Source organism: Bos taurus, chromosome 4, assembly GCF_002263795.3.
Source record: "Bos taurus isolate L1 Dominette 01449 registration number 42190680 breed Hereford chromosome 4, ARS-UCD2.0, whole genome shotgun sequence".
Lineage (NCBI taxonomy): Eukaryota > Metazoa > Chordata > Mammalia > Artiodactyla > Bovidae > Bos > Bos taurus.
The window spans coordinates 27,530,385-27,555,552 of record NC_037331.1 but is presented as its reverse complement, the minus strand read 5'-3'; the positions used below and the strand labels follow the sequence as shown (position 1 = coordinate 27,555,552).

At 37.4% G+C, this 25,168-nt stretch overlaps 1 protein-coding gene across 8 annotated transcripts in view; it reads right to left on the bottom strand.

Annotated features, from left to right (window-relative positions):
- HDAC9 (histone deacetylase 9) overlaps positions 1-25,168 on the bottom strand; it is a 988,950-nt gene that overhangs the window by 118,522 nt on the left and 845,260 nt on the right. For 7 of the 8 annotated variants that reach the window (XM_059885810.1, XM_059885813.1, XM_059885811.1 and 4 more), the window contains one exon: positions 22,118-22,236. In XM_059885810.1, coding sequence (XP_059741793.1) covers positions 22,118-22,236 — 119 coding nt within the window. Of the gene's footprint in view, positions 1-22,117; positions 22,237-25,168 lie in introns of those variants that run through there. The other variant, XR_009494194.1, reaches the window with a different exon arrangement.

The window sequence follows — 25,168 nt, the reverse complement described above, 5'->3', positions numbered from 1 at the left end:
CACGTTAGTGCCATCCTTCTTTATTGCCAAAGAGATTCATTCAGAGGAGACATTTTAAGAATGGAAGTAAAAAGCAGCCATCTAGGAGGACCATACACAGACACATGGACATAATGTTTCAATAGCTTTAGCTCCATGCCATTGTTTGCTGGTAGCAACAGTAGCAAAGACTTAGCTGGAATAGGGAGACAATGTTTCGTAAAAAAAAACAAAACAAAAAAACCACCCCCCCCATTTTTTAAAATTTAATTGGAGGCTAATTACAATATTGTAGTGGTTTTTGCCATACAATGACATGAATCCCCCATGAGTGTACATGTGTTCCCCATCCTGAACCCCCCTCTCACCTCCCTCCCCATCCCATCCCTCTGGGTCATCCCAGTGCACCAGCCCTGAGCACCCTGTCTCATGTATCAAACCTGGACTGGTGAACTGTTTCACATATGATAATATACATGTTTCAATGCTATTCTCTCAAATCATCCCACCTTTGCCTTCTCCCACAGAGTCCAAAAGACTGCTCTATACATCTGTGTCTCTTTTGCTGTCTCACATATAGGGTTATTGTTACCATCTTTCTAAATTCCATATATATGCGTTAGTATACTGTATTGGCATTTTTCTTTCTGACTTACTTGCTCTGTATAATAGGCTCTAGTTTCATCCACCTCATTAGAACTGATTCAATGTATTCTATTTAATGGCTGAGTAATACTCCATTGTGTATGTGCACCACAGATTTCTTATCCATTCATCTGCTGATGGACATCTATGTTGCTTCCATGTCCTGGCTATTATAAACAGTGCTGCGATGAACATTGGGGTACACGTGTCTCTTTCAATTCTGGTTTCCTCAGTGTGTATGCCCAGCACTGGGTTTGTTGGGTTTTATGGCAGTTCTATTTCCGGTTTTTTAAGGAATCTCCACATTGTTCTCCATAGTGGCTGTACTAATTTGCATTCCCACCAGCAGTGTAAGAGGTTTCCCTTTTCTCCACACCCTCTCCAGCATTTATTGTTTGTAGACTTTTGGATAGCAGCCATTCTGACTGGCATGAGATGGTACTTCACTGTGGTTTTGATTTGCATTTCTCTGATAATGAGTGATGTTGAGCATCTTTTCATGTGTTTGTTAGCCATCTGTATGTCTTCTTTGGAGAAATGTCTCTTTAGTTCTTTGGTCCATTTTTTTGATTGGGTCATTTATCTTTCTGGAATTGAGCTGCAGGAGTTGCTTGTATAGTTTTGAGATTAATTCTTTGTCAGCTGCTTCATTTGCCATTATTTTCTCCCATTCTGAGGGCTGTCTTTTCACCTTGTTTATAGTTTCCTTCACTGTGCAAAAGCTTTTAAGTTTAACTACATCCCATTTGTTTATTTTTGCTTTTATTTCCAATATTCTGGGAGGTGGGTCATAGAGGATCCTGCCGTGATTTATGTCAGAGAGTGTTTTGCCTATGTTTTCCTCTAGGAGTTTTACAGTTTCTGGTCTTACATTTAGATCTTTAATCCATTTTGAATTTATTTTTGCATATAGTGTTAGAAAGTGCTCTAGTTTCATTCTTTTACAAGTGGTTGACCAGTTTTCCCAGCACCACTTGGTAAAGAGATTGTTTTTTCTCCATTGTATATTCTTGCCTCCTTTGTCAAAGATAAGGTGTCCATATGTGCGTGGATTTATCTCTGGGCTATTTTGTTCCATTGATCTATATTTCTGTCTTTGTGCCAGTACCATACTGTCTTGAGGACTGTGGCTTTGTAGTAGAGCCTGAAGTCACGCAAGCTGATTCCTTCAGTTCCATTCTTCTTTCTCAAGATTGCTTTGGCTATTTGAGGTTTTTTGTATTTCCATACAAATTATGAAATTATTTGTTCTAGTTCTGTGAAAAATACCATTGGTAGCTTGATTGGGATTGCACTGAATCTATAGATTGCTTTGTGTAGTATACTCATTTTCACTATATTGATTCTTCCAATCCATGAACATGGTATATAAAACCCCCCAAAACTTTAAAAGGATATTTGAGTGGGGAAAGATAACATTTTTCTTAAAGCTTTGAAAGTTTAATTATATCCATTTAACATATGTAACAAATTGCAAATAAAACAGTTTAATGTAAAACAATTCAAAAATATTATGCAGAAAATTATAGGCCATCATTCATCCTTTTTGGTTGCCAAATCAAGAAGCTAAACCAGACCTTGTTCAGTAGAACATGGTCAAATCGCTTGCGACCTACCACTTAGATCATTTGATATTCTGCAGGTGAAGGTGGCAGAAGCCCTCATACAGCACCCTTTAACAATTTGTGGTAAATTCTAACAGTGGACTGTAGGAGTCATATTGTCTATTCCCTTTTAGGTATAGCCTAATAAAGCAAAGAGAAAATGTGTAAAGACCTAGAAGTTTGATAAACCATGAATTCTCCCAAGTCTTTGAACACCGTTTAGGTTTCAGAAATCACTCAGTAAGTGATCATTTAAAAGATATCAATTTCTCTCCAAATGGCAATGAAGTTTCAATATACTTCTAATATGCAGGACTTAAATATTCTCTTACTTATTTATCACCCTTTGTTATAAACATGAAGAAAAATCACTAAAGCCACTTCTGAAAAATTCAGTCAGACCACATTTTGTTCAGCCAGCATTTTTTTCCATGATTTAAATTTTAAAAATAGGAAATGTTAATGAAAACAAGCTTTGAGGTATTCAAGGAAGTCACAGGTCATGATTTTACACTGAAAAAATCAGCATCTGCATTTCTTGCATTGAATGAACGTGTGTAGCTAAATTGTTTTGAATGTCATTGAATGCAGAGTAGTTTAAATTACTTTTTCTTTTTCATGTTTATGGTCTCAGGAATTGAGAATGCATTTTTTTCACTGGACACATTAGACGTTAATTGATCTACCTTCATTGTTTCTCAGTAGCTATCCTGTGTACTACAGGTTTCAGTAATAGAATTTGCACTTCCAATGTACTGGACCAGAACTGCTAACTCTGAAGCAATGTTCTTTCTTCTCTAACAAGTCACAGGTCCTCATGAGTGGTATGTGACCCATTTTCACCATCAGTAACCAAATGACTTTTTGTACAAAAGGAATATCCTTTATAACTAAAAATCAAAATCTTGTGACACATTGTGAAAATTATATGGCCTGACATTGGGTTTTACTATGCTTTAGGTTATTCGTGAGGAACAAAGAAGATCATGCTCAAGACTGAAAAGGAAAACACTTAAGGAGGTCTGGGCAGTTTTAACAGCATGAGTGAAATACAACACCAAACAGGATGTCTTTATTCCCTTTGAACTTGAGGCATCCCATGGACCCTAAGCTACTGAATTCTCTAGTTAGTTATGTGGTGCCAGACTTTCAGTGGCACTTAATGAAGATAAGTTTCTACCTCATACTTTTAAATGCAATGGTGGATGAATCCTGCCTGGCCAAACTGAGTGTTTTATCAAAGTCTTTTTGCAAAGCTGGAGAAAATGTACACATTTTTCTTAGGTCTTAAAGCAATTGCCCAGGTTTTTTTCCACCCCCCCCCCCACTGGAAAAAGAACTTCAAATCAATAGTCAGTAATATGTCCACATTTATGTCTCAATAATAAATATAAATATTAGTTCACTTATTTTAGACATGTAAATAAGACTCTAATGGAAAATAAAATTTAAATGTAAGCATCAACTGATTGTATCTCATTATGTTTTCCTTCTTTTATAAATAACACTTAGAACTTCCAAAATATTAGGAAAAGTGTCCTTTTTATTTTCACCTATTTCATTAATGACTGCAGTCTCTGCAAGGAGATCAAATCAGTTAATCCTAAAGGAAATAAATCCTGAATATTCATTGGAGGGACTGATGCTGAAGTTGAAGCTCCAATACTCTGGCCACCTGATGTGAAGAACTGACTCACTGGAAAAGACCCTGATGATGGGAAAGACAGAAGGCAAGTGGACAAGGGGATGACAGAGGATGAGGTGGTTGGATGGCATCACCGACTCAATGGACATGAGTTTAAGCAAGCTCCAGGAGATGGTTAAGGACAGGGAAGACTGGCGTGCTGCAGTCCATGGGGTCACAAATAGTTGGACACGACCGAGAGACTGAACAACAACCTGTTCTGTTTTGAGGTTTCCCTGATATAGAGTCTTTATGGCTGTGTAGTCAAGAGGTACAGAATCCACACCTAGGACACTGCCATTCCTCTCTTTCAGAAATATATTCATAAAGAAGATGGCTAAAAATAATTAAATTATGCTTATTATTATTTGGCTTGTATCTGAAGTTCCTGTTCAGAAGATTCTTAGAAACTTGAGTGGAACAAGAAGCTTATTCTGTTGTTCTTGTTTAGTCACTAGGTCATGTCTAACTCTTCTGTGAGCCCAGGGACTGTGGCCTGCCAGGCTCCTCTGTCCATGAGATTTCCCAGGCAAGAATACTGGAGTGGGTTGCCATTTCCTACTCCAGGGGATCTTTCCAACCCAGGGATCAAACCTGCATCTCCTGCATTGGCAGGTGGATTCTTTATCACTGAGCCACCTGGGAAACCTAACTTATTCTGATCATGTGCAACACCAACACTCCACTGTCCTTCTTCACAAAAGAATAGGCCAGAGATCCATCTGATGCTCTCTGAGGGAAACATATCATCCTCTTTTTTTTGACTTTTAAATTTAAGCATCAATTGATGTAATTTATCAAAATTTTCATGTTTCCTAAAAAGATTAATACTCTAATTTAGACAAAATATACACTGACCTAGTAAAAATTTAAAGTAAGTCCCTGTGAGACCTGATCTTTAGAATAGGATTTAGTGAATCAGTCATGATCATGCCCTGGTCCCTTATTCAGCAATAATTAGAATCCTTCTATAATATCAATTCTAAGCATTCTCCTTTCTTGTCATCATCATCTGTCTTTTCAGTTTACCCACACTATTACAACAACTGCAGTAATTTTTTGAGATTTACTATTCATTGATCCTATCAATTTTTCATTTCTCTTACCTCATTTCCCTCCTTTAACTGGTTTAAAATTCATAGTACATAAGATAATCACTTCATTGCCTCTTTCACTCTAATTCAGCTTTGGTTAAACTCTACTGCTCAATGTAGCTGGTGAAAAAGACACAGTTATGTTGAACTAGCTCACTCTGAAGCAATGTCTGTGAGAATTGTGTGGGCCTTAGAGTTGCTCCATGTCATCTTCTGCTAGTAGATTTCCTTTTTATTTTCCTAGCTACGTATATCTTATCTTCTCTCCAGTTTTTAAACCTCCAAAATTCTTGCCCTTCCCCCAACTCTCATTCTCAGAGATGACCTTGGTTCCTATTTCATTGAGGAAGAAGTCAAACAGGAGAACACTTCATAAATCTACCACTACATCCAAGCACCTGCCAACATCTGGACCCATATGCTCTGCTTTTCCAACTATTACTGTGGGCAAGCTGTCCATATATCTAAGATCTCTCTCCCTTCTCAACTTCAAGGGAATTTCCCCAGAAATTAATTCACTCCCTTTTCTGTAACAGTATCAATGTTTCAACTTGTACTAGTTCAATCCTAGCTGATCACATAAATATGCTGTTATTTTACTACTATTATATCTTTAAAGGCTCATTTATCTCCTCTCTCCACCTACTGCTCCATTATTCTGATCCCCTTCAGGGCAAAATTCCTCAAAAGATGTGGGGAGGGAGTTCCTCAGTCACGACCAACTCTTTGCAACCCCGTAGTCTGTAGCCTCCCAGGTTCTTCTGTCCATGGAATTCTCCAGGCAAGAATACTGGAGCGGGGTGCCATTTCTTACTCCACGATCTTCCCAACCCAGGGATCAGACCCAGGTCTCCTGCATTTCCAGCATTCGCAGGTGGATTCTTTACCACTAGTACCACCTGGAAGCCCAAGGAGTCTATACACGCAGTCTTCAACTTGTCCAATTTTTCTATAAACAGGCTTTTAACTCATTAAACCCTTATTGACAAGGTGAGCAGTATCCTCTCTATCAGAGTTTAGGGACCAGTTCTTATTTTACCCACCCCATGGGCAACATTTCACAGAGCTGATTATGCTTTCCTCTTAGAACCACTTAATTCACTTGGGTTCCAGGACACTACACTCTGCTAATGAAAATCAATCAATCTCATCTGGCTCCTCCTAACGACTCTGATGTCATATGCTGGAGCATTCCAAGTCTCAGTCTTTAGATATCTTCTCAACCTCCTTACACTTGCCACCTAGGTAATCTCATCTGGGCTCATATACCATCAACAAGCTGATAGCAACCACATTTATATCTTTAGTTTTGACTTCTATCCTGAACTCAAAGCATATACATCTCTTTGCTTCACAGACAGCTCCACTCAGATGTCTAAGAAACATTTCAGATCTAATGTGTGCAGAGCTGAACACCTGGTCATTAGTTCAAACCTGCTTCAATGACCTTCCTCATTTAACATCAGTTCCTTTCTATCTGTTGTCCACACCTGAGACCTTAGAGCAATGCCAACTCCCCTACCTTCACCTCTCACTTACTCTATCAGCAAGTTCAGTTCACTTACCTTTAAAATAAGTCAGGGTATAACCATTCCTCCCCACTTCCACCTTCTTTCTTCCTTGATCACTCTATCTCAATCCCCCTTGCTTCCTTGCTCTGTGAGCACTCCAATGAACCTCTGCCTCAGAGCCTTTGTCCTGTCTGGCCTTAGGCCTAGAATGCTCTCATAGCTTGCTCACCCATTACCTTTGGGTTGTCATGCAAATGTCATTTATGAATGAGGCCATCTCTGATCATCCTCTTTAAAACTCCAAGTCTCACTTCTCCCAGGATAATCTGATCCTTCCCCTAATTAAATTCTATTAATAGCATATCAACTCCTAATGTATTACATCTTTACTTATTTATTTTGCTTAGTCTTTAGTAAATGCTCTCCAAAAGAACTTTCCATGATGATACAAATGTTCTATATTAATGCTGTCCAGTGCGGCAGCTGCCAGCTATGTGTGACTATTGAACACTAAAATATATAGTTTGGTTAAATTATCACATGCATCCAGTGGGGACTCTCTTATACAGCACACCTTGGATGTATAACCTGCATGAGCACAGTTCTGATTCCTTCAGACCAACACAATCCCAGGACATAGTCAATGTCCAACATGCATCTGTTGAATGAATTATGCAATTTTTTTTCCCTTCTGGTTTCATTTTCCTGGTTAAACAATGACCCTGGCCATTGTATTTGATGAAGGGAACACAGGTTATACAGTTTAGCTCCCACTGTAACCCTCTGTACCAAGCATAAACTGTATAACAATGGGTGGTCATCTTGAGGGACTTGGTTTTGCAGATAAACACCTATTGTTTAGAGTCTGTAGCTTTCTCTCTCTCTTGTGACACCACTATCACTACCAATGTGAAAAGAAGGGGAAGGACACAGCGAGAGAGTCCTATACATGCCTATCTCTACCTACTGTCTCTGCTTTCATGACAAAGGTCCTTAGAGTTACTTCTTATCTCTCAACATTTTCACCTAATTGAAACCCTGTGTGGGTTCTCAACACTCAGGTTGAGAGAGAGTCTCAACTCTCAATAAGTTGAGAAAGGCTGTATCTGAGAAGCATCAAGTAACAGGTTAGGAGAAAAAAAAAAAAAGGATCAGACATAAATTTAATCTCCTTAAACTCAATAGTACTTATCCTTAGAATGTAAATTTCATCTCTCTATCAAGAAAGAAGCTTCATCAATCTTACATGGGAAAAATTTAACATTACTATATGTCTGGGAAAAAATCAAATACATTTTCCCTAGCCCTCTGAATTTGTTTCTTTGCAATAAATATCTCTTCCCTACTTTGTATTGCTCCTTTAGGTATCTTTTAATAAAGCATCATGAAAGAATAGATACACAGGGACCCAGGTTTACCTGTTTCTGTTCCTTCAATGTTGGGGAATTTTATGTTTTCAATACTCAAAATGATCTTCCAGAAAAGAAAGAAAAAGGAGAGAGAAGAAGAGAAGAGAGAAATGGACCAAAGGGGTGAACTTAATAAACTTGAGTCCATATGGTTATGCAAGTCCTAAACATGTCCTGGCCCTGCCTTTCCTTGTTTTATCAGAAACTGACCTTCAAAACATAGACAGAAAAACAGATTTGACCAGCTCTGAGGCCAGAGTACCTGTGAATCCCGGTTGTAGCTACTTCACAAAGTTGGCATTTCATCTTTTTTGTATGTGCTGTAGTGTCCTCATTTATAAAAATGACATGATAGCAATATTGCTTATCTTAGTGCTGTTATAAAGATTAAAAAAGTATATGCAATACACTTATTATAGATTGAAAGTGCTTTTGTTACTGATAGAGAAATTTAAATCATTCTATTAGTTGGTTCAAATACTTCACCTTACAGGTGAAGACTGGAGATATTGATTCTTTAAATAGGCATTTAGTGTCTGTGTATGACAGGTCTCTAACTTCCTGGTTAGTGTACTTTCCCATATACGACTCTAATATACTGGGTCCCCTGAATTCTTTACCTCTTTTTCTTGACTGTTACTTGGAAGTGAAAGGGGTAATCACATCTAGGAAAACTGGAGGTGGAAATGGTGGCTTTGGTTGCAAGTTACTTAACGTTCTGCTCAAGATTTTTCTTCTCTGATGTGGGAGTCTCAAAATCAATCCACAATAGTGGGACGTTCTCTACTTCTTACCTCGAGAGGGAACAGATGCATTCACAGAGAGAGCTGCCAGGCTGCTATAACACCAGTGTCTCTGTGCTGTGTGAAAAGTGGCTCTGGGCTGCCACCTGAGAGATAGATGAGACAAAGTGTAGACAATAAAACTTCTAAACCTTTGGGTGATCTATTTCATTGGAACTGAGTGACTGCAATGGACTTTGCTCTCGCCAAATACTTGAAGAATATCTCTGGAGGCAGGCATACAAAGAACTACAGCAGCAAGCGCACTGGAAAGAATGAGAAAATGGACTTGAGAACAACCTTGGGTGATTTCTCTGGCGGGGTGCTTAGCAGTCATTAAGTCAGGTACTTGATGATTTCACTCTTAAAGAGCCAGCAGGGGTATCTTTTCCTCTGCTGAGATGCTATTTTGCACCCTAGTGCCCAACAGTCCCCCTGAGACTATGGAGTGAAACAACAGGAAAAGTGCCAATAACCCTCACAATCCTTAAGAAAATTAAGCTCTTAAACAAGATGACCCTCCTGGAACCATCCCCAAGTAGCCTGACCCTTCTCTGTGTTCTTTAGGTACTTCAGGAGCCTGTCAGTTACTGAAATTAGCTACATTTAATACATGTTTCCTTCTGCTGGCTACCTGGTCAAGAAAGTGGTTTTGGGAACTCTTATGTGCACCTTATTTAGATGATTACCCGAAAATAGAAAGGAAATATTGTACATAAGGACAGTGCTGTGGGGAGAAGTCTTTGAAAGAAATAAAAACATCTGAGGAAACAGTTTATATACAGAAAACTGCAAATAAATGAACCAAGCTGGCAACACATTTAGAATTTGAGATCAGTGACTCTAAGTGAGATGACTGGGTTTTATGTAAGCACTCAAATACGTGCTATGGACAGACTGGCTGAATTATCCTGCACTGCTAGAGTTAAGTAACGGTTGGCTGAATAAATTAAATCCTGAGTGCACTATTAAATAAAGTCTGGTCTCTCTAGGCTTACCTTTGTCTTTTCATCACTAGTTCCATCTATCCTTTTTATCTATTTTCTGTCTTATTCTAAAACTTATATCATAGTACAATCAAAGATAAATTTCAATAGTATTGTTCAAAAATATGTATTTTCTGTTGTGTTACACTGTAGCAAATTTTCCTTACTTTATAAAGAAAATCTGCTTTAAAGGTAATTAGTCTCAATGGATGTGATATAATTCCAATCATCACTAGAAATGTTCCCCAGTTTTAGCCTTTGTTTTTTGCTTAAGCAACATGATGTCCTTTTTATTTTTGCACATAAAACATCTTTTAGATATTTATGAAAATTCTCACTGAATGAAGAAGTCTGCTGTTCATCCCATATATCACTAGCTTGTACTACCTATATCAGAGTGGCTAGCTAGACTGACTCTTTATTATGGGCTGATAGATGTAGGGAGATTTGTTCCACCAACACATGGGATGCCCCAAATCTATGGACTCACATATTTTGTTAACGATTGCTAACTGTTGCTGTTTTCATCTGTAAATTAGTCTGAAGGATTATATTAAAAAGCCAGAGAGTGATATTTTGTTGTCAAGACACACATCCAAAACTGTTCAACTCCAACAAAAATAATGTGCTACATGTAAAATAAACATGTATTCCAAAGCACTTTCAAGGCACATGAAAATTTTAAGACTGTATAATATTGGCTAAGATTTGTTGAGCGCCTGCTGCTGCTGCTGCTGCTAAGTTGCATCAGTCATGTTCGACTCTGTGCAACCCCATAGATGACAGCCCACCAGGCTCCCCTGTCCCTGGGATTCTCCAGGCAAGAACACTGGAGTGGGTTGCCATTTCCTTCTCCAGTGCATGAAAGTGAAAAGTGAAAGTGAAGTCACTTAGTCGTGTCCAACTCCTAGCGACCCCATGGACTGCAGCCTACCAGGCTCCTCCATCCATGGAATTTTCCAGGCAAGAGTACTGGAGTGGGGTGCCATTGCCTTCTCCAGTTGAGGGCCTACTGAATGTTAATTTTTAGATTGAAACTTAGCTATCTCATTTAATCTCCACAAACCTATGAAACAATCCCATTTACAGATGAGAAAACTGAATGTCACTAAAGGTAAAACAAATTGCCCAACGTCACACAATTAGAAAAGTGGCAGAACCAAGTATTTATCCTAGAATGTTACACTAGAAAGCCTGATTTTTTGAATCACTATCTAATACTGCTTTTTGAACCACTATCTAATACTGCCTGGTAGGCTGGTTATTGTTTATTTTCTTCCTTTTAAAAAAAAATAGTAACAAACATTGTACAACATGTATGCTTATAAAAATATATTGAATATACACTCATGCACCAAACTTTTCAAAAAACATTATAGATTGACTTTGCAGAATTTAAATATATTTTTAAATTAGGTCTTTTAATTTTTTTAACAGAAAATCATCTAATAAATGTAAGTCAATAAATATTTCTTGAGTTTGGACAATGAGTAAGGTGATGTTTTAGGCCTGGGGATACACAGCAGTTACCAACACAAAACAGCCTCAAATTGCACAGTTTTAGCAAATAGTGATTAGGGCAAGTGATAGAGGATGAAAGGGGCTGGTGGGAGTGAAAACAGCGGTCAGGGAAGAACTCTCTGAGACAGTGGTATCTGAATTGAGAAAACAGCCAAGAATACGAAAGGAGGGAGGGCTCCAGACAGAAGGAATAGCCTACACAGACCTGACCTAAGTCTGGCCAGTTAGAGAGAGATGGAAAGATCTGTAAGACTGGAGCATAATGAACAAAGTGGAGGACCAAGGCCGATAAGGGTGACAAAGAGGGTGGGAAGAGGTCAAACGACAAAAAGTGCAAGTTGTATTCACAGGGAAAGAATATTAAGCAATGGAGTGACTGGCAATAAATGGTCAATGATTTGGTAACATAATTTCTGAAACAGTTCCTCCAGTTTATAGATAATTCTATCAAGAGAGAGAAAAGAAGAAAACAGCAGGGAATGAAGACCTTGTTATGCATTTATAGCTGACTCCACCTATCATTTCTGAATACAGGTTGAGCATCAAAGAAACACACAGAAGTTGAAACAGAGATTTACACACGGATGTTCACAACCCGGGGCATTTCTCTTTCACTTCCAACATGAAAACAGCATCTAATTATTTTATACAAGTGACTCACTTAGATTGAAAAATTCTACACATTAAAAATCTGAAGAAATGATAGGAAGAGGTAAATAAGAGCTTACAATCTAGTTAGAGCCACACAATTTCTTGTGGAACAAGCTGGTACTAAGATTCAGAGATAGGTTGGGGAAGGGATGAAGAAACTTCTTTAAAACAAGTAGGGAGGTTTTGAAAACAACTTGAATGAAATTTTACACCTCTATCTCATTACATTTTATATTGTTTGAGTGAAAGCACATAAAATTCTGAGATCAAGAGAAGGCTTATTTCTATACTACTCTTTCTACCAGAGTACTCTACTGAATAACAAGTAGGTTATTTAGGTGGAGAAATAAGGGGAAGTCCACAAAAATAACTCTGGGTCTGAAACTACTCAAAGGAAATACTTGGCAGAGGAGGCTAATTAACCGTAACACAACCATAAGAGCTTGTGTTAAGACAGTTGCCACAATTCCTGGTGACTTATCTGAGGCCATACGCCCTAGTACCACCCAGGGAAAGCTTGGAAGTTCTGTTGAAAAAGAGTCAGGGAGAAGAAAAGATAAGTGATGCTATATGCTTACTTGTATGAAAACAATAGTATCCTCACGTTTAATGGGCATGATATTACTGATAGCTTGTCATATTTAGAGTATTATATATTGCAAAGCAACTTTTCAAATTCATTACCTCATTTGATTCACAGTATCATGTTTAGCCAAAACAAATGTAACTGCACTATTTCTGTTTGAAAGACAAGACTATTAAATCACAAGAAAGTGAGCTGGTTGCCAATTAGACCCAAACTATAGATCAACAAATTCCAAGTCCTGTCTTTGTATAACTAGCCCAGTGGCGCTCAAGGGTGATCCCTAGGGACCAGGAGTATCAGTACCATCAGACTCTCTAGGAAATGCAAACTGCAGGCCCTACACCAGACCTAATGAATCCTAAATTCTAGGAGTGGGGCCACGTACACATAAGTCCCCCAGGTACGCTGGTGCCCGCTAGTTCATAACCTAGGGTACTGGATGGTAATGATTCTCCAGCCCATAAGAGTGGGGTGAGGAGAACTTCCTGCAGGAGGAAAGTACACATTCATGCCCCATAACTGCCTTGGTAATTTCATCAGCCTCACACATTCTAGTGGATGATTATCAGTCATTTGGCTGTCATACATGTATACTACTGGGCTCTGAACTGTGATATTACTTAATAAATTGTTTGACTACCTGACTCTTTGCATTGATTTGATTTGTAAAATGTGTTGGAAACCAATTTTACTTAGAGTGATCATCACAAGAAAGGATCAGAGCCTATAGTGATATTGATTTTGGCCCAAGGAAGTGTAATTTTTTGTTTGAATTAAAAGTAAACACATGAAGAAAATTCACTGCCTAAAATTTCTCCTTGATAATACATTTGGTTGGTTGTTTTATATTACTATTTTATTTTTTACTTTACCAAGATTCTATCCTATCATTGGAAATTTGTAAAGGAAATACAAAATGGAAATCTAAGCTATAATTTTAATGTGGGCTTTGGCTGAGATTTTTAAAACAATATCTCAAAACGTAAAACACTATATATTAGTATTTCATTTAATCTAAAATGTCATAAATTACATAAAATAATTATGACTATGTTTTTACAACCACTATTAAATTAGAAAAAAACACTGCCAATCCAACAATGAAATGCCAACAAATGCAAGAGGCCTTCCAATTGAGATATGTTAAAGTATGAAAAGGTATCAATGAAATATAGTATGCATTTTATTGTACAGTTGCAGCTGACATCTGTCTTCAGGATGTATGTATTTTATTTGCAAAGGTAAGGTTGATCCAGCCCCAGTTATGGTACAGTTATAGTAATTTTGTTCTTCAAAGTTAAGCAGTAGTCATCCTAGCCTAAGGATTGTTTCATGACATCAGTAACTAAGCACTGCAGATGGAAAATATTCTTCTACAATTTGGTATCTGAGTTGTCATGCAGTGTAAGGAAACAGGCAATTGAGTGAGAAAATGAAGGCAGGGAAGCAGTAAAACATGGAGCCTTCACTGAAAAATTTTTTGCTTGTCATTTAGAAATGAAATCATTCCCAAATCTAAGTTTTGTAATTTTTTTAATGCTGACATTTCCCCTTCTTAATTAGTGATGTTGGTTCTTTAAGCTGATTGTTGACACATATAAGGAAACTCTGTCGCAGAAGACATTTCTGAATATAAATGTTCTGTAAATCTGCTTCCCTCTGTCTTTGCAGGGGGCAATGTACTTGCTTAAGAACACAACAAAGAGATGTACTGGTATGTAGAAATTCTGAGCTGAAGACAAAAATAAGTTCCTGACTAATTCTTGCATGGAAAGTTCCCTAAAAAAATAGTACACATGGTCTGCAAAATGGTAAGCTCTCACATGTTAGAAGACCTCTGCTTACTTTTTTGACTTGGACAATTTTATTTAAATAAGGAATGTTTTGCTGGGTGAAGTTTCTTTTATTTTTTCAGTATTTTCACAATTCAGAATAAGGTTCTACACTAATTAAAAACTCTACTTATTTATCTGGGATATTTTAAATAACCCATTGAGCCAAGTGGAAAATATGTTGAGTTGGAAGTTAAAATACATGAGATCAAGCTGTGGTTTTGTTACTCCTCAGCTCCGTGACTTTGAACAAGTCACTTAATTTTTCTGTCACCTTTTTTTTTTTTTTTTTTTAATTTGGAAGTTTACATGGCTGTTAAATCCTCTTTAGTGATTTCAGGGCACAAAAAAGTGCTTCATATATATTATCTCACTTAATCGTGAAAATGAAAAGAGAAAATGCAAGGAAGTATTGAAAGCAGTGCCTAGCACAGAGTAAACACCCAATGATTTCCAGCAGATACATTATTCTATCATCAATAACAACAACATTGCCAGGCTGAAATTAATGTTTCATTTCCAGTTAAGGAAACAATCTTCAAGAAGTTGAAATGACATTCCTGTGGTCCTTCTAATGGCCCAGTCCAGAATTATGACTTGTCTACTGGATGACCAGCCTGTGCTTTCAGCCTCAGAGGCATGGTGCCCTCCACAGTCACCCACAGCATAGCTAGCGTGATGGGAGTTTGAGGAGAAAAATCATCTTTTTGATATAAATTTAATTCCCAAAGCACTGCTTTGAAAACACCCTAAAATAAAATTGTTTTGTCTATCACATGATTTCTAGCCTTTTTTTCTTACAGTTTGAATTATACTTGACGAATTTTAGTACCAAACAATATCCTCTAATGGTGTGTATATACAGAGAATAAAACAGCACAGAGAAGACAAAAGGTGAGTTGTGTGGGTGAATGTGTTTGTGTGAGAAACCAGAATGTGCACTGCAGTTAGAGGAACAGTCATGGAAAGTAGGCATCCTTTCCATCTTCAGCTCCATATTTTTAAGTGCATCATAATGAAAAAGAGACAGGAGTGTCACTAACTTAAAAAGTCTGATAAGAGGGCATCTAGGCAGCAGGAGACTTGTGGAAAGATGTTCATTTCAATACTGTTCACAATAGTGAAAACCTGGAAACAACGGTCTACTGATAGGGGGACAGAGAATGTACACTGTGGGATATGTCCATAATGGCCCGGGATGGAAAAATTAGGAGGATATATGAATATTCATGAACATGTCTCAAAACAAAGATACTAAAAGCGGAAGAAAGCTATGTCCTTAAACTATACATACAGAACACGTTAATACTTACCTTTTGCTATATACAGTACATTAAAAACCATACTCACTAAAATAATACTGTACATGTGTGTGTTTGCATGTGTGTATATACTGGGAAGTACACAAATTGGGACAGTGGTTAAGAAGGGAATGGGAATAAGTCTTAGAGACAGTGACTCAGTGATTAAAGGGGAATCTGCACTCATCTGCAATTTTTATTTCTTTTATAAACAAAAGACTTGGAGCAAATATAATAAAAATATTTAGTTGCTGCCAATTCTAAATAGTGGAAGTAATAAAGTTTGTTATATACTTCTCTGTATTATTCATCTTTTAAATCACCCTAAATAAAAAAAAAAAAAGAATGATTACATGATTTTAACCAAAATTTCTGATTTCTCAGATTACACTAGTTTATTGTAAAATGACAACACAGCAATGAATGAATACTTGATGTGAAGTTGATTAGTTGTCCACAGTGTTGGTGTGACTTCCAGTTACAAGACATGAAGATTAGCTTGCACTGCAAGACATAGCTGAGGTTTGTTTTACAGATAAGAAATCTTTGGAAAAACTGAACATCCAGTTTTTTATTGTTTGCTTCAAAGTTCAGTAATATATAACAAAATAAGTATGTCAGGTATAATGTGAGAAGCAAATCAGCAAATACAAAGAGACAAATTATTCTCTCTGCTTCAGAGAGAGAGAAGGGAAGTGTATTTGAAGTGAATCCTTTCAACCCCTTCCCAGAATGTTTTAAAATGTACACAGTAAGTACACAGATAACAAAATAAAGTACTATAGAAAAGAGCTACCAAAATACAGAGGATAGCCATGGTACAATACATCTCCTTCCATATCATCTCTTCCATAATGATAAGAGTAACGGATCTTTAGGTAGATCTACATGACAGTAAAGTGATATGAAAATAGCTATCATTTCTGTTGGTGACAAGGGTACCCTTTTTAATAATATAGCTATGGTTTGTGCCTACACTTACAGTGGGAGAAAATACATTCCTAAATTTATATAGCCATTTATAATAAGGGGCAAGATTACTAAAAATCACGTAATTTTCTTTCCATCCAAGTTCATGAGCACCATGAATTCTATCCATGGATTCCTGGGAGGCTTGCAGACTCAAATTTAAGAAATAATATCCTCTGAGACAGAAACATGCCCATCATCTATTCATCTACCTCCACTTCCAAACTATTGCTTAAATCTGCTACAGTTGGAAAATTAATCAAGTATACTAATTAATTTGTTTTTGTTCTGTCGCTAAGTCATGTCCGACTCTTTGTGACCCCATGACTGCCTTATCCTTCACTATCTCCCAGAGTTTGCTCAAACTCATATCCATTGATTCAGTGATGCTATCTAATCATCTTATCCTCGATCCTGATGCTGGAAAAGACTGAAGGCAAAAGAAGAGTTTGGCAGAGGATGAGATGCTGGTTATACATGCAAAGAATTAAACAGAATTTCACTAAGGGTAAGAAAGCAGGTTAAGAAAGCATTTATAAGTGGAACTTCTGCATTTATTTTTGATTTTCAGAAGTTCTCCTGCTTATTTTCTGATTTTTAATTGTGTTTCAGATAGTTTACTTGCTAAAAAGGCTTCACTGGATAATTTATCCCACATCAGCATACTAATAATGTCAAAATCCAAGCACACCTCAATATACCAAGACAAACTGCACAATTTCTAGGAAGGCAAGAGCTGAGGAATCTTCATCACAAAATGATGATGCCTCATTAAAAAAAAAAAAAAAAAACCACTGTAATTCATCTGAATTGCTTCCAATTTATTCCCATATGAGAATGTATATGGACATGGAAATGTGTGATGGACGCACTTCTCTTCCTAACTTGACTTTTCATTGAAGGGACATACACTTTTTATTCATCTAGAATCCTGCATAGCTTCCAAGGACCTCTGACCATTCTGACCACTTTGTTCAAATAAGAGTATAAAATTCTTCTTATATTTGTGTTATGTATTTTGTGTTCAAATACATCATCTAAAATCTCAGACTTCTGTTGAATGTTTAGAACTGTTGAAGTGATATGAGCAATAAAATTCAAAACCATTACCTCATAAGCTTTAATCATTTATTCTTTATATTGTAGGCATAATTATTACTCATCCCCCTATTATTCCACTTTTTTTTGCTGATTAAGAAACTAACTTGCTTACAAAATCAGTGAGAAACAAAGCTGGGATTTAAACATAGGTCCTCTGATCCCTCAACAAACTCTCCTGCACTCTCCCATAGTTCTTCACACTTATTTCAGGTTTATTATTTAAAGGATTCATTCTCCCACTGTCCTATTTTTCTGAGGAGAGATGAAATGAGTTTTCTTACCATTTAGATTCTAGTAGGTTTTAATATTCAAGCGATCCTGCCCAAGGTGCAATATTAAGAAAACCATTATTTCTCCATTTAATATTGCATCATTTTTGATAATAACTCTATTAAAGGAAATATTGAATAAGTGACCATTGTTAGTACCAATTCATTTAGACAGACATCTGACCCACAACAGTGTACCACCATGAAAGACCCTCATACAGGAGAAAATTAAAAAAGGAGTAAGAGGATCACTAGAAAGGGTGAAACAGTCTATCAAAGAGAAGGTGGCAATTCAAAACTTTAAAATATGTTACTATTATCTATTCTTTGCTGCTGCTGCTGCTGCTAAGTCGCTTCAGTCACGTCCGACTCTGTGCGACCCCATAGACGGCAGCCCACCAGGCTCCTCTGTCCCTGGGATTCTCCAGGCAAGAACACTGGAGTGGGTTGTCATTTCCTCCTCCAATGCATGAAAGTGAAAAGTGAAAGGGAAGTTGCTCAGTCTTGTCCGACTCTTAGCGACCCCATGGACTGCAGCCTACCAGACTCCTCCATCCATGGGATTTTCCAGGCAAGAGTGCTGGAGTGGGGTGCCATCGCCTTCTCCACCTATTCTTTAGTTGTCCAAAAAAACACATGTGCATTTTCTAAGGGAATGGCTTCTATCTCAAGGACTATAAAACTATTCAATGTTTATAAAAGAAGCTTTAAAAAAAAAATCTCATATGGCTATCAACTTGCAATGTTTTTTGCATTATTCCAAAGGGAAAGTTCTTACTATATGATAAAAGCAAATTGTTCCTATGAGTTGACTACCTGAAGCCATGGAAAACAGATAGTACACAGACGTGTTGAAAAGAAAGAAAGATCTGTTTTGTTGTAAAGTGAGTTTGAACTAAAGAACCATTTTTTTTAAAGGTGGCAACACTGTTAAGTTGGGTTTCCCAGGTGGCACGAGTGGTAAATAACTCGCCTGCAAATGCAGGCGACATAAAGAGATGTGGGTTTGATCCCTGGGTTGGGAAGATTCCCTTGGAGAAGAGCATGGCAACCCACTCCAGTGTTCTTGCCTGGAGAATCCACTGGACAGAGGAGCCTGGTGGGCCACAGTCCATGTGGTTCCAAACAGTCAGACACGATTGAAGCCACTTAGCATGCACAAACAAACTGTTAAACAGCCGGGGGGAGCTGCAATATGGTGAACCAATTATTTTATTCAATTTAGCATGGCATTCAGTTGGCATACTAACCTTCTTAAACTGTAAACTGAAGACAAAAAGATCCAAATGAGAGTATTTAAAAAGATAAACTGATAACTGTAAGGTAAAGTTTGATGAAACCTTTAGGGCAGGGTACAAAAATTATTCTGTTCAGCTTGGACCTTAATCCTGGTGATTAACTAAAAGAATAGCACAGGTTTCAAATAGCTAATTCAGATAATTCATTTAGGACTTCAGCACAAACAAATATGAATATCTGTATTGTAGTCTCACAACAAAGAACACTTAATACATAAAGAGACGAGAGGAGAAAACAGGAAGGAAGAATAATAGTTCTAGCCAAGAATCAACTTTAATTAGATTTTTAGAACAAACAAAAGAACTTGCTATTTTGACTTATCTTTTCATATGAGAGTTAACAAACAAAAGTTTTAGAGGATTTATTCAATGTGCTAAGACAATAAAATTTAGCATCTCTGACAAGCCAGTATCCTCCAAACTACATTCTTAAGATCCTTAAACATTCTACTATGGGCGAGAGTGAGTTTTGCAGGAATGGGAAAACATCAGGAAAGAAACTTGCTTCTTTAAATTCTACTTTTATACTCTAGGTTTTAGTCCCATTTCTAGCCTCATTTGGGGGCTCTCCTCAAACAGAGAATGACTTTCAGTATAGGAGAGTGAAGGACCAATATTAATTGTTGTATAAACCAAGGCAACATAAATGCATCTGCTGGGTGGTTGAAAGAAAAAATGACTACTGTGAACTACTTGGGGAATAACTGTACAGTGGTTGGTAATTCTAACCTGTACCCAGTCAGTATGGCAGCTTCTCTAGAAAATATAGTTGGCAAACTCAGGCCTGCATGAGCTGATCTATACAGACAGTTGCCTATGGTGTTCTGCTATTTTTCTATTAGGTAGCATGGGACTGTCATTGTCAGTGGCTGATTGATTGTGAAGTTAAGGGTCTTGGGCACCAAAAAGTCCTCTGTAGTGTGCACCCAAGTTCTCTATTCTCTATGCATTTTATGAAACGTTTTTCTTTTTCGACAATGTCCAGTAAAAACTTATATAATTTCATCTAACTACAAATTCAGGGTAAGTACTTGGGTTTTAACCCCAATTATTTCAGATGGTAAAATAAGTTTGTTTTCTTATCTATGAAATGTGTAAGTTGTTCTAGATAGCCTCTTTGGGTTCTGAGATTTCCTGCCCTAACTGTATATCTTTTCCTTATTAAACTGTGAATACTCAACAAAAGGTCAATTATTAAAACATTTAAAATTAGTGTCTGTCTGTATTTCTTAGGAAACAAGTCACCTAGTAATGAAGTAATGGTCTGCTGAATAGAAAAGATAAAGAAGAGAAGAAATAGATAAGGAGGGGTGGGAGAGAAGGGACTGGAGAAATTACAGATCATCTTCTAGGATAGAGAACAACAAAGAGCTTTCCCCCCAGGTGACAATGAAACATTATACAGTGAAGGTCCTGGGGCGCTGCACTAAAGCTAACAAGAGGTAGACATTTCCAAGATGACATGAGATTTGAGTTTGAATCTGACTTGGCAAAAATAGAACAAATAAACAAGCAAACAAATTTTAGTTCCTTCCAGCTAGTTCGAACTTGTTACAACTTTTCCTGTTGGCAGGGAGAAAGACCCAAGAACAGACATTCCTCGTTCTGAGGGAGACTCTTGGATTTTACGGCAAAGGATACCTTTTCTAGATTTCGGTCTTTGCTCCATGTGTTGTCTATTGTTTGGGTTTATCTCAGTCTAGGGTACAAGCATTTCCCCCTTTTATTTAGACTAAACTATTCACCAGTCTTGACCCAAATGAGGTTTGTCTGCAGTGAAGAGACTAACCTCCCTGTGAGCGGAACTTCACAAAGAACAAGGATAATAAAGATATCTGATGTGAACAAACACCTCTCTTATTCAGAGTTACCACAATTGTGAATTATGCTTCACTTGTGTTTGCAGAGTTGCCTCTTCTAATATATTTTCAATAGACCACAAAGCACCAAGAACACTGAGTAAATAACAGATGTTAAAAATAGCTACGGCCTAACAATGTTACTGGAGGAATTAAAGTGCAGAAACCCATCGTATGAGACGCCAACTTAAAACAAAGGCTGGCATAATACTGGTTCTTTGGTTCTTTTCAAATTAATAAAACACATTTGTTCCAAACTCATCCCTCTCACTTAGAACTACTTGGGTTGTTTTCGATTTCTTTTCAACTCCCACTAAAATACACAATAGTGGGTACTATTCTTGGTGTAATTTTACTTATTTTACATAATTCCTTCATCTTTTTTTTTTAACATAGTGCCAGCATATATTTGCATGTGTGGACTTATACATATGCCCTGTTTTCATACTTTGAGAGCACAGAAATCCTTCTAAAAGATTCTTTCTAGCCAGATTCCACTAGGTCATGTTATTCAAATGCAACATAACACAAAATTCATTTGTTCATGTGGTGTCTAGTTGCTAGGGGACACATCCAAAAAGTTAATCTTTGCAGCACAAGAGAAGACCAGTAGAGACCCTGAGTGCTACCCATAGGCTAGTACAGAGCCTCACGTTTGTATTCAAACCTAGAAGAGGAAACACTGGGAAATAGCTATTTCTACCCAAAGTGCAATGAAATAAACACAGTGATTTCCAGTCTACTTGCAAAAGCCCAGTATCTTTTCTAGACCTCTCAAGTCATTTAACATTATTTTAAACAGAAACCCTATAACTTCTGCCTTTAAATAGCAAAACACGATTCCTGAAAAACTAAAGGTTCTGAAATGTCCCTTCAAGTCCACGAAAGGGAATGATTTAACTGTTTTCTTAAAGGCCAATTTCTACAGAGGGATGAATCTGACAGAGCCGTAAACATCATTTAAAATCATTTGAATGTCTCACCTAAGTTTACTCTTCACATGTTTAAAAAAAAAAAAATCCTGCATATTACTTACATTTTGCAGTCACTTTGTACCCCCCCAGAGGAGGGGCGTGGCCTTCTAATGCATCAAATCCAGCAGAAACCAGGACCATGTCTGGATCAAACTCTGTGGCCACAGGCTTCACTACAGTTCTGCACAGTAAAAAGGCAACCGGTTACACATGGGAATGGCAAATACCTTCAAAAATTGTGCAGTGAAAATGATTTGGCACAATCTCAAGAACTTCCCAAGAATAAAGAAAAGGGGGAAAGAAAACACTATTTGAGTGGATCAAAAACTTATCATTTCCTTAATACTGAATCAATCACTGTTATTTTTGCGTCCCAATTCAGTCTTTTTTCTTTTATCTTTTTCTCCGAATTAAAAAAAAAAAAAAATGCTTGCAGGTACATTCTAAAGCCGCCATGTTACATGAACATCTGTGGCTGTTTTATCCCACTGCCTATAAAAAAAAAACTGCTTCTTCCAAGGGAGTGACTAATGTTTTACAGAGGAAAGGCAAGGCTTTAGTGAAAACCTGGCTTGCTCCGGTTAGTAAGAACTTGGTGTAAATTTGAACTATAAATTTCTTTGGGGAAAAAGTTGCTTTTCCAACTTTTTTTAAGAAACATTTTTAAATATTTGTCGTGGTAGGGGGTGACTCTTGCAAAGGAAAAACACAAAATTCCTTTAATAGGATCCAGATTATAATGTTAAGCCAGTCTAAGGTCAGAGACACAAGGAATGCGGCTGCCTTATCCCTGACTGCCACCCCTGCTGGCCTCACTTGGACACTTGAGCACTCACCTCCTCACCTTCACAGCCTCACTCACCCCTTCCTCCTCAGAGCTGGATTTGAGAGCCAGTGACTAGTGGATGCTACTGGGCTTTATAAAACCCAATAGTTCTTTAATGCAGCCTTCACAAAGAGTGTGCCATCATTAAAATCCAAACTTTCAAAGCCTATTTAATGAAATGAAATGGGACTAGTTCACCCTACACTGAATTTAAAAAGCAGTAAGTTCTCTTTTATATGTTTGGGAGAAATAACTAAACAAAATATTAAAATAGCTATCCTTGAATAGTGACACAATTATGTTCTTTTCATCTTTTTAAATGTGCAAATTCCCAGATCTCTTTTTTTTTACAATAACTACATATTAGTTTTATACTTAAATCTTTTTGCATGTAGACAAGAAGTTGTTCAAGTTATAAAATTAAAAAAAATACTTATTTGAAACATACCTACATAGAGATAAAAAGGAATTAAATGTCTTTCATAACTCCACAATTTTCATAAAAGTATAAAAGTTCCAAGACTTCAATATCACAAATGTACAAGTGACTTCCACAGTAGTCTTGCTGACATTTGGAAAGCCTCATATCTGAACTGCCAATCAGTGGAACTAAGTGAATATCTAACTTTGTTTATCATGTACAAGTTTATTATTTTATTCTTCAATAAAATTAAGAATCTCTAATATAGCTACATTATTAGGAGAGACATTCAGTTCTTTTCCTTCCTAATAATACCAATAATCTTCATAAAAGTATCACATTAGGAATTAACTACTTTTCATATGCATGAAATAACAATGTGATATATGATGTTGGAATATTAGGTGTTGCAATAAACTATCTCAAAGAATCAAGTGTGTTTTCTTAAGGTACTCCATCTAATTAGTTTGATTAATCCTATGTACTACGTTAGATTACAAACACGCAGTCCACTTCAGTTGCTCAGTTGTGACCTACCCATGGACTGCAGCATGCCAGGCCTCCCTGTCCATCACCAACTCCTGGAGCCTACTCTAACACATGTCTATCGCACTGGTGATGCCATCCAACCATCTCATCCTCTGTTGTCCCCTTCTCCTCCCACCTTCAATCTTTCCCAGCCTCAGGGTCTTTTCCAATGAGTGAGTTCTTTGCATGAGGTGGTCAAAGTATTGGAGTTTCAGGTTCAACATCAGTCCTTCCAATGAACACCCAGGACTGATCTCCTTTAGGATGGACTGGGTGGATCTCCTTGCAGTCCAAGGGACTCTCAAGAGTCTTCTCCAACACCACAGTTCAAAAGCATCAATTCTTCAGCATTCAGCTTTCTTTATCATCCAACTCTCACATCCATACACGACTACTGGGAAAACCATAGTTTGACTAGATGGACCTTTGTTGGCAAAGTAATATCTCTGCCTTTTAATATGCTGTCTAGGTTGGTCATAACTTTTCTTCCAAGGAGCAAGCATCTTTCAATTTCATGGCTGCAGTCACCATTTGCAGGGATTTTGGAGCCCCCCAAAATAAAGTCTCTCACTGTGTCCACTGTTTCCCCCTTTATTTGCCATGAAGTGATGGGACCAGATGCCATGATCTTAGTTTCCTGAATGTTGAGTTTTAAGCCAAATTTTTCACTCTCCTCTTTCACTTTCAGCAAGAGGCTTTTTAGTTCTCCTTCACTTTCTGCTATAAGGGTGGTGTCATTTGTATATCTGAGGTTATTTATTGACATTTCTCCTGGCAATACTGATTTCAGCTTTTGCTTCATCCAGCACAGAATTTCTCATGATGTACTCTGCATATAAGTTAAATAAGCAGGGTAACAATACACAGCCTCAACGTACTCCTTTCCCTATTTGAAACCAGTCTGTTGTTCCAGGTCCAGCTCTAACTGTTGCTTCCTGACCTGCATACAGATTTCTCAAGAGGCAGGTCAGGTGGTCTGGTATTCCCATCTCTTGAAGAATTAACAAACACTACTCTTAGGAAAATATGGAGGTAGATGTTTAAGCAATGTTGTCCATTTAACCATATGCCTTACAACAACCATGCATTAAGTTTTTCCACCTCCTTTCCTTCTCGCTTCCACTTCTCTTCTTTCTCCCGAGTCAATCTATACTTGTAAGATTGACTGGAGGATAAACACCCTTCAAGGCACAGCTCACATACTACCTTCTTCATAAAGGCTTCTCTCAATATCTGGATATAAAATATATATGTACATATTTTTGAAAGAAAAAGATAAGATAGGAGACAAGGGCTACCAACATAATATGGGAAACTTAGAGTTGATCAATGGAGGGG